Source organism: Phyllobates terribilis, unplaced genomic scaffold, assembly GCF_046119375.1.
Source record: "Phyllobates terribilis strain yellow unplaced genomic scaffold, ASM4611937v1 Scaffold_1__5_contigs__length_1240528914, whole genome shotgun sequence".
Taxonomy (NCBI): Eukaryota; Metazoa; Chordata; class Amphibia; order Anura; family Dendrobatidae; genus Phyllobates; species Phyllobates terribilis.
The window spans coordinates 560358151-560373920 of record NW_027362761.1 but is presented as its reverse complement, the minus strand read 5'-3'; the positions used below and the strand labels follow the sequence as shown (position 1 = coordinate 560373920).

At 40.5% G+C, this 15770-nt stretch overlaps 1 protein-coding gene across 2 annotated transcripts in view; it reads right to left on the bottom strand.

Annotated features, from left to right (window-relative positions):
- Window positions 1-3931: 3931 nt before the first annotated feature.
- The window catches only part of DYM (dymeclin), a 262125-nt gene continuing 250286 nt past the window's right edge, over window positions 3932-15770 (bottom strand). For both annotated transcript variants that reach the window (XM_073680479.1, XM_073680481.1), the window contains one exon: window positions 3932-9000. In XM_073680479.1, coding sequence (XP_073536580.1) covers window positions 8851-9000 — 150 coding nt within the window. In that variant the 3' untranslated portion in view covers window positions 3932-8850. The remainder of the gene's footprint in view (window positions 9001-15770) is intronic.

Sequence of the window (15770 nt, the reverse complement as noted above, 5' to 3'; positions counted from 1 at the left end):
CTGGGGACTGGGATGGCCATTCCAGAACATCGTAATTGTTCCTCTGCATGAATGCCTGAGTAGATTTGGAGCGGTGTTTTGGATCATTGTCTTGCTGAAAGATTCATCCCCTGCGTAACTTCAACTTTATCACGGATTCTTGAACATTATTGTCAAGAATCTGCTGATACTGAGTGGAATCCATGCGTCCCTCAACTTTAACAAGATTCCCGGTGCCGGCATTGGCCACACAGCCCCAAAGCATGATGGAACCTCCACCAAATTTTACTGTGGGTAGCAAGTGTTTTTCTTGGAATGCTGTGTTTTTTTGCCGCCATGCATAACGCCTTTTTGTATGACCAAACAACTCAATCTTGGTTTCATCAGTCCACAGGACCTTCTTCCAAAAGGAAATTGGCTTCTCCAAATGTGCTTTTGCATACCTCAGCCGACTCTGTTTGTGGCGTGCTTGCAGAAACGGCTTCTTTCGCATCACTCTCCCATACAGCTTCTCCTTGTGCAAAGTGCGTTGTATAGTTGACTGATGCACAGTGACACCATCTGCAGCAAGTTGATGCTGCAGCTCTCTGGAGGTGGTCTGAGGATTGTCCTTGACTGATCTCACCATTCTTCTTCTCTGCCTTTCTGATGTTTTTCTTGGCCTGCCACTTCTGGCCTTAACAAGAACTGTCCCTGTGTTCTTCCATTTCCTTACTATGTTCCTCACAGTGGAAACTGACAGGTTAAATCTCTGAGACAGCTTTTTGTATCCTTCCCCTGAACAACTATGTTGAATAATCTTTGTTTTCAGATCATTTGACAGTAGTTTTGAGGAGCCCATGATGCCACTCTTCAGAGGAGATTCAAACAGGAGAACAACTTGCAAATGGCCACTTTAAGTAGCTTTTCTCGTGATTGCATACACCTGGCTATGACGTTCAAAGCTCAATGAGGTTACAAAACCAAAAAAAAGTGCTTAAGTAAGTCAGTAAAAAGTAGGTAGGAGTATTTAAAACAAGAAAATGATAAGGGTGCCCATACTTATGCACCTGTCAAATTTTGTTTGAATGCAGATTGCACATTTTCTGTTAGAACAATAAACCTCATTTCAAGGCAGAAACATTACTGTGTCCAACAGTTATTACATATATCAAACTGAAATAGCTGTTGCAAAAACACCAATTTTTATAAAACATTAAGCTTAAGATTAATAGGGGTGCCCAAACTTTTTCATATAACTGTACGTCACTCTGTATAAAGACATGGTGCCCAGATAGGATACCATTCCATGTATTCAGACTAAAAACAGAATCCGGCACTCTTAACGTTGCAAGGAATATTTTAGATTTAATCAGTTGCAATCCAACTAGAGATTGCAACTCTGACTAAATCTAAAATATTCCTTGCAACTTTAAGAGTGCCGGATTCTGTTTCTAGTCTAATATATATGGGGGCTTCCCGACAAATGATGTCGGTGGAGAGAAGGATCCGACCAGTTAAATTTCATTGGCTGATCCTTTGGTTTTCTGACAGATGAGCTGTCACCAGGTGGAGTCTGGTAGAGCTGAGCGTTCCTGTGTTTGGGAGAGTCGGGAGAGATAGTCGTTGGCCGAATGATCATTTGGCTAGCAGTTATCTAATGTGAGGGGCTCGTTAAAACTTTGATGCTCACACAACCGATTTAAGCGATTATGGGCAAGTATGGAGCGGCCTTTGGACAGGTCGTCAAATTGGGGAAGAATCTTTATGTTTATGGCCAGCTTCAGCTTCTATGTATAGACTTGTCATGTAGTCTAAAGTCATAACGGCCAGCAGTTTAATGTGTATGGGGTGCTTCCAGCTCTCACCAAAATATGATGTTGGGTTAGATAAGGATCCGTCATGTCCAATTTCAGGCTTTCAAACTTTTTGTTCTTGGCCATATACAACAACTTCCAGACAAGTCTAGCTGGGGCTCTCTCTTAAAGAACACTGAATATGGAGGCGTTGGGTGAGATTGGCCAAAACAGCTATCGATTTTGTATGGGGTGCCAAACGCTAACAGTCAGCTCAGCCGACTCTCCTATACACAGGAGAGCGCTCCTGTCCTCTCTGTGAGAAGACGGCGACTGACACATTGGCCGGCGGCTTATCTCTGGATGAACAATGTGATAGGCAGTCCGAAATCAGACATGCTTAACCGACATCACTCCAATTATCTGGCCGGTGCCTCCATACACATTAGACCATTGCCCGAACTTTTCGATATGGGCAGGTTTGACCGACATAAGTCTAATGTACAGTACAGACCAAAAGTTTGGACACACCTTCTCATTTAAAGACTTTTCTGTATTTTCATGACTATGAAAATTGTGCATTCACACTGAAGGCATCAAAACTATGTCTTCAGTGTGAATGTACAATTTTCATAGTCAAGAAAATACAGAAAAATCTTTAAATGAGAAGGTGTTTCCAAACTTTAGGTCTGTACTGTATATGGTCAGTTTTAGGATTCATCATTTTCTTCTCATTGGGATCGCCAAGAACTAGGAAGAAAATAAGTCGTACTGGTGTGAGATGAGGTTGTGGATGAGACGTGGGTGTGAAGGTGTTTCTAAGAACACGGCTGAGATCTCATTAGAGAGTTTGTAACAAGGGACTAATAAAAGGAGAAGATGCCAGGGATGAGTCAGTGTGTGTTAATGAAGTGTTAACTCCGCAGGATAATCAGGACATCCATCTGTTAATCCAGACATCAGACAGGGAACTTGACACAGTTCTACCTGATTACTTGTGTGGGTGTGGGGCGTGGGTCCATGCACATGTATTACATATACACTGACAGGAAGACAATATCTGACAATTCCAGTTTGGTGTCTTTTCTGATCAAAGGATTGACTGTTAGTCCAAAATGTTGGAAGATAGGAAGCACAAAGTGGGAGTGGGGCTATGATTATCAGACTACTGTAATAGACAAGGTCACAATCTGATTTCATGAGAACTCATTCCCTATATCTGACAATCTGGCACCTACTATAACGGGTTATACACTGGCAATACACTGTAATAATGTAATATTTATTACTACATGTATTGGGGTGATTATTAAAGGTCCACTGTGTAAGGCTCGGAGTCTCCTTTCTGCATGCTGTCGATGAAAACATAGGAAGCGTCTGTCCATCCTATGCCTCTGCTTCCCCAGCTTTCTCTGCTGCCCGACTCCAGAGCCGGTGCAGAGTGCAACGCCGTTCTTCTGGGTCCCCAACGGTGAAATGGATTTGATCTTCCAGTGTTTGGTGAACAGCCATGGGGTAAGTTTTCTGTCTCTCCTCCCATTTCCATGAATACAAATGTTTGACCAAAGTTATTTGACCTGTGTATCGACCCATAACTACTGACAACAATCTTGGACCTGATGTTGAGGTCTGCAGCTGACCCAGACCTGCCCTATATATTTGACCCCGGCCATAATCGGCTCTTCTGACCATCTACTTTGGACTGTCCCTGAGAAGCAACCAATATATCTCTCTGTGCATGTGGGCATCACTCAACTTATTGCAGGGGATGAAGAACAATGAAGACCATAGGCTCTGGTTCTGCACCCTAGATTAACTTGACCAATGTTATGGCGGTCTTCTAAACTGTTGCCCTTAAACACCCTCACGTCTGCTGTGGTGGTCCTTCTGTCTTCTACCAGCTGGCTAGGAAGCTCCATCCAGGTATGTTCACGGACTTAAATCAGTAGGGAGCATAATAGGGAAATTGTACGAGTCCTTGTAATCTTGAGTCCAGGGCCTAGGTACTGACCCTGAAACAAAAAGAAGCATCACTAGTATGAACAAGGCTACAATCGCTAAATATGGACAAGTTGATCCCGCGGTATCCCTCAGTATTTAACCACTGGGCTCTATAAGAAGTGTCGTTTTGCAATGTCTTCAGGTTCCCTGAAAACATAAATGATACCAAAGACAGGTTAAGTTTTGGAAAGGTGATTTTATTTAATTGCACAGAGTAGATATGACCCAGAGTGTAACATGAATGCAGACGGCAGTGTTCACAACCTTTGGCGTTGTTTTTATACTAGGGGGCGCTAGTTGTCAACCATTTGTGCTCGCTCAACAACAAAACAGCCAACACGTCAACCCAAATAAAAGGCAAGCAGAGCACGGCACTCTCCTAGGAGGCAGGGAAGAAAATGGGCGAGGGCTGAAAACATGAATGCACATACTTGTCGGCTTGTGTCACAAACCCCTCTGTCTGACCGAGGGTCCATCTCCCAGAAAATGAGCGCTGGGAGCCAACAATAAGCTCATTCAGATAGGGGACCTGTAAAGTTTAGGACCAGGTGCCCATTGCAGTCCTTTATGACTAAAAGTTGTCTTTGACAAGACTCGAGCATCCCCCACCACGCCCCTAAGGGCATTTAAAAGGGGTGTCTATACTTGCATGGATTTAGATGGCAGGTAAGAAGAGCATTATCCCTAAATTATCTAAATTCAGCCATTACATGAAAACATTTTGTGCGAAAATCCACTAGCCGTCAGACAAGCTTAACAATTCTGTAATGTTGGATATTGCTGGACAGTCGTAACCTGAAGCTTATAGTATGATCCGTGATCACCAAGATTCCCCTTACCCATCTTTATTGTCTATGAGGAAGACACAGGCAGATAAGTGTTTCTCTATTTAATGGAAAGCCCCACATCTGTTCACCTTTGCCCTCCCTGTTAACCCAAAAATTTTACAAAATTTAACATTTAATTTAAGAATTTTGATAAAAAACAAGGAAAAAAAACACAATCGCTTCATTCAGTTGCATTCATTCCAAGGAGTTTTTTTAATTTTTTTTTAATAAAAACAAAAATTGGGAAGAATATTGGGATTTCTATTAAACTAATCCTGAATTGGTACCACATGCTGGCAACTTTTGAAGGCCTATAGATATGTGACTGGGTTTTCACATTTTTCAGATTTTTTTTCCCTAATATTTTAAAAATAAACTAAATTCCAAATTCTTAAAAGGGAAAGTGGCATGAGATTCAGGCTGCCCGAACCACCGGCAAGAATCAGACACTGGCTATGTTATTGCAGCTCTGCATGTCTTACTCCGAAAACCCTGCGGCATTTCGTAGAGAACATACTTTGAAAAGCCGGCCGGTGACTATATGTGTTTTGGATGATCAGTCCAAGAGGCGGGTCCCCGGTGGCTGCTTCCCGCCCCACTTTACCGACAGGTCTCTCCTTACAACACATGCAAGGAAAAAGACCTGTCAGGTTCGGGGGGCTAGGAGTGGAGAAGCCATGGGGAAACGGCTCCCAGGACGAATCTTCTAAGACGGATATTGTCCGATTCATCAAAATTTTTATTCCAGCAGTCTGGGTTCAAGTTTTGAAAAGTTGCATAATTTTGGAGCAACTAGCGGCTGTGCTAAAATTACGCTACTTTTGCCATTTTCGCCCAGCTCCGACTAAGTAGGCAGAGCTGGGGCGGACCCGGGGCGTTGCGAACGGTGGCATTTTCCACGCCACAAATCTAGCTAGTAGGATTTGTGACGAGGGGCACACAGAGGTGTCCAACACTTATCCGATGCTCCTGATTCATGAAGAGTAGTGATGAGTGCAAGTGCTCTTTACTCGAGTTTGCTGAGGGTGCTCAGGTATGCACCGAGTATCCTGGGTGCTCGAGTGACATGTTCGATTCCCAGCTCCTGTATGTTTCAAGGCTGTTAGACAGCCAGAAAACATGGGGGATTGCCTGACAAACACGGGCAATCTCCGCATGATTTGTGGCAAACACCCATGAAACATGCGGCCGCGGGGACTCAAGCATGTCACTCAAGCACCTGCAATAGTAACGAGCACTTGCGCTCATCCTTAATGAAGAGGCATATGCTTCTTCATGAATCAGGAGCGACTGACTCCGGCACATCTCATCATCAAGACCAGTGTGAACAACGTCAGGGTTGATAAATTGGGTCGACGGTTCCTGGGCATTTTTTCAAAGTGTGTTTTCCTCTGAAATGTTGCAGCATTTTCCTTGTAAAACATACACGGCTGGAATAGACGAGCCAGTGTCTGATTCTTGCCTCTATACGTTCAGGCAGCATGAACTTTATGTAAGGTTCCCTTTAAAGGGAATGTGTTATCTGACCTACTGTTTAAATAAGGTTTTTATGCTAAATGGATTTTTTTATAATGTGTTTTTTTTACGTTTCCATTTAAAAAAAAAAAACAACACAAATACACAAAAAAATCTTGCAATTTTCAAAACAAGCACCGAGCCCAATACTAGACTCAGACTTCCTGTACTATCCAGATGACTTTTCAGAAACCTCATTATCATCACACTCAGGATTACAATAAAAATAAAAAGGGAAAAATACAGAAAAAAAACATCAAAAATAAAAGATGACATTAAACATAAGATCTTGATTTCTGATAACACATTACATTTAAGATGTAAGAATTTGTATTTTGGTAAAATTAATGCAATTTATGAAAGACAGAATATCATGTGTGTATATGAACCCTAAGCAGATTTTACTGCCCCCGCCCCAGGGATGTCTATACTCCTCAAGCCGAAGATCATAAATGAATGGTGTCTGTGTCTGACTGTGGCAGAAGAGCGTGGAAAGTGAGAATGTGGAAAAGAAAGATACAGAAAACTATGCACACGCAAAAAAAAATCAATACTAGGTTATATAGTCTCAGTATCAAAATAAATATGGTTTATATACAGAGTGGACTTCGTATTAATGTCGCCAGTGTGACTTTAGGGGAAAAACGGGAAATTTCAGGGATCTAGTAATTGAAAAAGTATCTAGAGCAGTAATCTCTAATCTGTGGCTCTCCAGGTTTTGCAAAACTACAACTTTCAATATGTATTAATAGCCTTTGGCTTTAAGGGCTTGTTGAGAGTCGTAGTTTTGTTACAGCTTGTGAATATATTTTGCATGGTGGATATCTACAGGGTAAATCCAGCTGAAAACTATGTCACTGGTGAAAAACCACCATTGCTCACCTGACACTGGTGAAAAACCACCATTCCCCACCTGTCACTGGTGAAAAACCACCATTGCTCACCTGACACTGGTGAAAAACCACCATTCCCCACCTGTCACTGGTGAAAAACCATCATTCCTCACCTGTAAATGGGGAAAAACCACCATTCCTCACCTGACACTGGTGAAAAACCACCATTCCTCACCTGACACTGGTGAAAAACCACCATTTCTCACCTGTCACTGGTGAAAATCCATCATTCCTCACCAGTCACTGGTGAAAAACCACCATTCCTCACCTGACACTGGTGAAAAACCACCATTCCTCACCAGTCACTGGTGAAAAACCACCATTGCTCACCTGACACTGGCGAAAAACCACCATTTCTCATCTGTCACTGGTGAAAAACCATCATTCCTCACCTGTAAATGGGGAAAAACCACCATTCCTCACCTGACACTGGTGAAAAAATACCATTCCTCACCTGGCACTGGTGAAAAACCATCATTCCTCACCTGTAAATGGTGAAAAACCATCATTCCTCACCTGTAAATGGGGAAAAACCACCATTCCTCACCTGACACTGGTGAAAAACCACCATTTCTCACCTGTCACTGGTGAAAATCCATCATTCCTCACCAGTCACTGGTGAAAAACCATCATTCCTCACCTGACACTGGTGAAAAACCACCATTCCTCACCAGTCACTGGTGAAAAACCACCATTGCTCACCTGACACTGGTGAAAAACTACCATTCCTCACCAGTCACTGGTGAAAAACCACCATTCCTCACCTGACACTGGTGAAAAACCACCATTTCTCACCTGTCACTGGTGAAAAACCATCGTTCCTCACCTGTAAATGGGGAAAAACCACCATTCCTCACCTGACACTGGTGAAAAACCACCATTTCTCACCAGTCACTGGTGAAAAACCATCATTCCTCACCAGTCACTGGTGAAAAACCACCATTCCTCACCTGACACTGGTGAAAAACCACCATTTCTCACCTGTCACTGGTGAAAAAAGATCATTCCTCACCTGTAAATGGGGAAAAACCACCATTCCTCACCTGTCACTGGTGGAAAAACTCAGCATTCGATATTCCTCATTTATGTCAATTCCAAAATAAAGTACATTTTTTGGGGACTAAGATGCTTCATAGTTTTCTGCGCCCAAATGTGAATGTTTAGGAAGGGGTGGGGAGAAAATCAGATGTCAGAGATATCTGACCCCTCTTATCTCATGGGTGGTTCTCATGTCTGGACAAGCTAAAATCCAACCCATTGTACAGTTCCCATTAACCAAAATGAAATCCAATCCTTGGAATAAGTTAACATATATCGGACCTGATCAGTTTAGCACTGCAGACAAAACAATTGTGGTTTACGATTGTCAGATCATTATAATTAGTAGCACGTCCATGGACAACACAGCCTGTCCCGGAAGTGACACCTATCATAGGGATTATGTGACAGGCAGCAGCACCTCGTACTGCCAGATATATAGGATACGTCGATGACGTTCATGCCGTTACTTCCACAGCTTTATTCAAATGCAAACATATATATATTTATAAATGTAAAACCGCCCTTTTCCTGCCAAAATAAAAATATAGGTTACAGTTATTATTATTACTTTTTTTGTGCAACATTGGACTAATTAGAATAAGAAAAAAATATAGAGAAACACCTAAAAATGAAGAGGCGAGGTTGGTTGTGGTGCAAGAGTCGGACATTGTGTACAACCTTAGGATATGACTCCTCGTATTGGGGAGGGGAGAAGGTGGGATCCGAAGACGACCGTACTCTGCAGAGCGCAAGGTCGCGCGGTCCCGCCATGCAGCAGAGATATCCCACAAAGCTACATTTTGTACCGGGGAGTCTCCATCAACCAGAGTCCATCGTGAAGAGCTGAATGTCCTGCGGATTCCAGTACAGGCCAACGCCTGCGTTGTAAACTAAAGACCATACGTACGGGATGAAGAATTCCTCCGGCTGCTCCTCTTCTACGTACTTGAACTTCAGCTCAGGGAATTTCTATGGTGGAAAACAAGGTAGGTTATTGTTTATTTTTGTATAGACAATACTATTATGATTTTTACATTTTCAATTTAAAATTGATTTTGCCCCCTAAGGTCCTCAAAGCATATGGATAGGAAACGTATCCTAATCTTAGGGATAGGTGGTGGGCTTGGCAGACAAAAGGCAATAAGCATTAGGCTGCCCCTGAACCCTTAAAGGGGTTTTCCCCACAAATAAAAGTTGGATTTTAATCAATTGATCTTGGAATGATAATAAGTTCCACAATTGGATGTGTTTAAATAAATTGTTCCTGTGCTGAGATAATCTTATAAATGTGCCCCTGCTGTGTACTGTGTAATGGCTGTGTCTGACCCTGCAGGAACATGGTCTGATCATACCACATCTCCTGGGCAGGGGAGGACGCAAAAGAGTATACAGACAGGACAGCAGGGGATCGCAGCTGCTGGTTTCTTTGAAGTAAAACATTGTTTAAATACAGGCAGGGAAATGCTTTGTGTCACAAAAAGAATCAGCTGTGACCCCTGCTGTCCTGTCTGTATCCTCTTTTGCTTCCTCCCCTCCCCAGGAGATGTGGTATGATCAGACCATGTTTCTGTATGGTCAGACACAGCCATTACACAGTACACAGCAGGGGCACATTTATAAGATTATCTCAGCACAGGAACAATTTTTTTTAAACACATCCAATTGTGGAAGTTATCATTATTGCAAGATTTATTGATTAAAATCAACTTTTGTTCGTGGGAAAACCCCTTTAATCTGCTGACGATACAATCACCATCACCCCCTCAAAGCCTGATTATAGGGGTAGGCAAAAATATTTGGATCTTTGCTTTGCTCAATGTGTGGCATATCAAACCCCACTATTGAGCTCATAGGCACATGCAGGTCTGTACAGTGTTTTCGTTGGGCACTTCTAGTTTCTGAGAGGCGGGTGGCTCCGATCTGAACCCTCTCCGACAGTCTCGGCTGCACTCGTGTAGTCCGCAGCAGAAAGTAGAGTACTCAGCTCTTACATTACAGCAACAATGGGAAAAAAGTCATTGAAGTCTGCAAGCCGGGAAATGCTGGGGGAAAAAAAAAAAGAAAGCTTTGTGTGATATGAAAGCCATTGAGTGAATGGGAGAGCGGCGGCAGAACTGGTTAATGTCTGCTCTCATAGATGCCATATACATGTTTACCACCTACTATACAAACACTACAAGTCATTCAATAGACGGATAATGAAAACTCCCAGTGCAGACAATGGCTCTATCATAGGAGTGCTGAGTGATTAGTCTCTGTAGAGCACGCCATTGTCTCTTACGGGGCAGCAGACATCAGACCCTCCATTCAGCGCAGCGTCACAATGCCATTTCCTCGGGAATCAAACATAATGGAGGGTTTTTTGTTTTTTTTTCCTTCTTCTTTGGACATTTAAGTTTTAATAATACACAAGACTTTCAGCTGGAATTCAATGTATCGCCATTAGCCTGAGAAAAGACAATTTACCACTGATTTCCTCTGCGCAGGAAATGGATATTATCAGTCCCTCCATCTCCCAAGTGTATTCTGACACTAAGATTACAGAATCCTCATAACTGTCTGGGTCACTGCTGTCCGAGTGTCTGCAATACTGCGTACGTATGTCACAGCATGGCGCCAGCCATATATAAATATAGGACATGGCCAGATCCATAGTCTTGTACATACGAGCGGTATCACAGTAGTTATAATTTTGTACATATAGGGCAGTATTATAGTGGTTATATTCTTATACATTGGGGCAGTATTATAGTAGTTATATTCTTGTACATAGGGGCAGTATTATAGTAGTTATATTCTTGTATATAGGGAGCAGTAATATAGTAGTTATATTCTTGTACATAGGAGCAGTATTATAGTAGTTATATTCTTGTATGTAGGGGGCAGTATTATAGTAGTTATATTCTTGTATATAGGGGGCAGTATTATAGTAGTTATATTCCTGTACATAGGGGTTAGTATTATAGTAGTTATATTCTTGTACATAGGGGGCAGTATTATAGTAGTTATATTCTTGTACATAGGGGCAGTATTATAGTAGTTATATTCTTGTACATAGGGAGCAGTAATATAGTAGTTATATTCTTGTATATAGGAGCAGTATTATAGTAGTTATATTCTTGTATATAGGGAGCAGTAATATAGTAGTTATATTCTTGTACATAGGGGGCAGTATTATAGTAGTTATATTCTTGTACATAGGGGGCAGTATTATAGTAGTTATATTCTTGTACATAGGAGGCAGTATTATAGTAGTTATATTCTTGTATATAGGGAGCAGTAATATAGTAGTTATATTCTTGTACATAGGGGGCAGTATTATAGTAGTTATATTCTTGTACATAGGGGGCAGTATTATAGTAGTTATATTCTTGTACATAGGGGCAGTATTATAGTAGTTATATTCTTGTACATAGGGAGCAGTAATATAGTAGTTATATTCTTGTACATAGGGGGCAGTATTATAGTAGTTATATTCTTGTACATGGGGGCAGTATTATAGTAGTTATATTCTTGTACATAGGGAGCAGTATTATAGTAGTTATATTATTGTACATAGGAGCAGTATTATAGTAGTTATATTCTTGTACATGGGGGCAGTATTATAGTAGTTATATTCTTGTACATAGGGGGCAGTATTATAGTAGTTATATTCTTGTACATAGGAGCAGTATTATAGTAGTTATATTCTTGTACATGGGGGCAGTATTATAGTAGTTATATTCTTGTACATAGGGGGCAGTATTATAGTAGTTATATTCTTGTACATAGGGGGCAATATTATAGTAGTTATATTCTTGTGCATAGGAGCAGTATTATAGTAGTTATGTTCTTGTATATAGGAGCAGTATTATAGTAGTTGTATTCTTGTACATCGGAGCAGTATTATAGTAGTTATATTCTTGTACATAGGGGGCAGTATTATAGTAGTTGTATTCTTGTACATAGGAGCAGTATTATAGTAGTTATATTCTTGTACATAGGTGGCAGTATTATAGTAGTTATATTCTTGTACATAGGAGCAGTATTATAGTAGTTATATTCTTGTACATAGGATGCAGTATTATAGGAGTTATATTCTTGTACATAGGAGGCAGTATTATAATAGATATATTCTTGTACATTGGGGACAGTATTATAGTAGTTATATTCTTGCCCATAGGGGCAGTATTATAGTAGTTATATTCTTGTATATAGGAGCAGTATTATAGTAGTTATATTCTTGTACATAGGGGGCAGTATTATAGTAGTTATATTCTTGTACATAGGAGCAGTATTATAGTAGTTATATTCTTGTACATATTGGGCAGTATTATAGTAGTTGTATTCTTGTACATAGGAGCAGTATTATAGTAGTTATATTCTTGTACATAGGAGCAGTATTATAGTAGTTATATTCTTGTACATAGAGGGCAGTATTATAGTATTTACATTACTGTACATATGCTTGCAGTATTATAGTAGTTATATTCTTGTACATAGGAGCAGTATTATAGTAGTTATATTCTTGTACATAGGGGGCAGTATTATAGTAGTTATATTCTTGTACATAGGAACAGTATTACAGTTTTTATATTCTTGAACATAGGAGCAGTATTATAGTAGTTATAGTCTTTTATAAAGGGAGCAGTATTATAGATTTATTCTAGTCTCCGGCGCAGGTAAAGCCGGTGTTCATAAAATGTTAAATATTCATCAACCTATTGCACTATTTTGCCAGAAATTGGCTGCAGTGGTCAAATTAGTCGAAGAACACAAAAGTGGCAAGGGAATTTATTATATTTTAATTTAACAGGAAAGTAATGATTATTTCTTAATGTTTTACCATTTAAAGCTTTTAGGCAACTTTCTAAAAATCCTGGATAACTCCTTTAAAAACAGTTAGTTCTTTTTTTTGTGACAGTTACCTATTGCTATTCTTAATTTTAAATAAATTAGTAATAAATGTGAATACACAAAAAGTTTGTCTAATTGCTTCCTGTAGTCTGGAGTTCCCCTTTTTGTGCCCGCAGACTCTAAATGTTCATAAATCTACCCTTTCCCCAATAAAAGCATGGTATGGTGGAGGGGGGATGCAGCTGCAGCTTCTCTGTGTGTCTGTCAATACTGATACTGAAGGTCTGACACCTGGCACCCCCTCCGATTAGATGCAAGCAGCACTTGCAAATGCTGGATGCAAGCGATGGAGCGGAAACACAACGGTTCTGTTACACCATTTTCTGGTTGCTCTCAGGTACAGCAGAACACATTCAGTCATTTCAATGGGTACATCTGGCCACAGCTGGAGCAGCTAGAAGCTATGGGGGGTTGTCGGGTGTCAAACCTCCACTCATCTCATAATTAGGACTTATACTTTGGATAGGTCATCAATATCAATGCAGTGGAAAAGTGCTTTAAGAAAATTTATAGTCTATTTAAAATTGTCTACCATTTTGCTGCTGCAGAGTGTCTACAAGTCCTTTATCAATCCAATGATCTGCATAAATGTTACAAATCTTTCAGTGTTCCTGCTCAGTTCTTATGGCTCTCTCTGCTCCACCCCTTCTTTCTCAAAGTGTTAGTGAATGCTGCAGGATGTGGGTTCTACACAGATTTGCAGTGAAGTGGGGAGAAAGTATGTAGAGTCTCAAGGAGGGCAGAGAAGATGGGGCATAAAAAGGAAAACACATGAAGAGGATATAAGGGCAGCATAGAAGCTGTGTCGATATGAGCTAATCAAGACGGCAGCACACATATGTGTGTATATATACATATATATGTGTATATATACAGTTATATGAAAAAGTTTGGGCACCCCTATTAATCTTAAGCTTATTGTTTTATAAAAATTGGTGTTTTTGCAACAGCTATTTCAGTTTGATATATGTAATAACTGTTGGACACAGTAATGTTTCTGCCTTGAAATGAGGTTTATTGTACTAACAGAAAATGTGCAATCTGCATTCAAACAAAATTTAACAGGTGCATAAGTATGGGCACCGCACCAGAAAAGTGACATTAATATTTAGTAGATCCTCCTTTTGCAAAAATAACAGCCTCTAGTCGCTTCCTGTAGCTTTTAATGATTTCCTGGATCCTGGATGAAGGTATTTTTGACCATTCTTCTTTACAAAACAATTCCAGTTCAGTTAAGTTTGATGGTCGCCGAGCATGGACAGCCCTCTTCAAATGATCCCACAGATGTTCAATGATATTCAGGTCTGGGGACTGGGATTGCCATTCCAGAACATTGTAATTGTTCCTCCGCATGAATGCCTGAGTAGATTTGGGGCAGTGTTTTGGATCATTGTCTTGCTGAAAGATCCATCCCTTGCGTAACTTCAACTTTGTCACTGATTCTTGAACATTATTGTCAAGAATCTGCTGATACTGAGTGGAATCCATGCGTCCCTCAACTTTAACAAGATTCCCGGTGACTGCATTGGCCACACAGCCCCAAAGCATGATGGAACCTCCACCAAATTTTACTGTGGGTAGCAAGTGTTTTTCTTGGAATGCTGTGTTTTTTTTCCGCCATGCATAACGCCTTTTTGTATGACCAAACAACTCAATCTTGGTTTCATCAGTCCACAGGACCTTCTTCCAAAAAGAAATTGGCTTCTCCAAATGTGCTTTTGCATACCTCAGCCGACTCTGTTTGTGGCGTGCTTGCAGAAACGGCTTCTTTCGCATCACTCTCCCATACAGCTTCTCCTTGTGCAAAGTGCGTTGTATAGTTGACCGATGCACAGTGACACCATCTGCAGGAGGAGGCAGCGATCATGCTATTATAGAATTTTGGATAACTAGAGGAGGAAGACATGTGAAGACTCAAACTTCAAGGTTAGATTTTAGAAAGGCAGATTTTAAGAGACTCAGAAAGAGAATAGGAGGGATCCAATGGCTGGATGTCCTTAAGGACAAAAATGTCCAGGAAGGATGGGAAATTTTTAAAAATGAGATTCTCAAAGCACAATCGTTAACAATCCCGAAAAGTAGGAAGAATGGGAAGCATTTAAGGAAACCAGGATGGATGAACACAGAACTTAAACACATGCTAAAAAGAAAGAAAGAAATGTTTATTAAATGGAAAGAGGGAGGCATATCTAAAGAAGATTATAATGCAGTCTGCAGATCCTGCAGGGCACGTATCAGGTTAGCTAAAGCTGACAATGAATTAAGGCTTGCAAGAGATGTCAAAAGCAATAAAAAAGGATTTTGGGGGTATGTCAAAAGTAAAAGAAAAGTCAAAGATGCTATAGGATTTTTACAGGATGAAAATGGAGAAATGGTAAGAGAGGATGTTGAGAAGGCCGAACTTTTTAATTCCTATTTTGCATCTGTTTTCTCTCAGAAAGAAAATGTAACATCAACTGATCTTCACTGTCCTTTTAAAGGAATAGAGGAATCCAAGTTATCAGTAAACAGAAAGATTGTGAGGGAATATTTAGCTAACATAAATGAGTTCAAGTCTCCAGGTCCAGATGAATTACACCCCAGAGTACTGAAGGAGATTGTAGAAGAAATTTTAGAACCACTCTCCATAATCTTTGAAAATTCTTGGAGAACAGGAGAAGTCCCAGAAGACTGGAGAAGAGCAAATGTTGTTCCTATCTTCAAAAAGGGGAAGAAGGTGGACCCAGGGAACTATAGGCCGGTGAGTGTGACTTCTATACCAGGAAAGATCTTTGAACAAATTATTAAACAACATGTATGTAAGTACATGGATAAGAATGAAGTGATTAACCAGAGTCAGCATG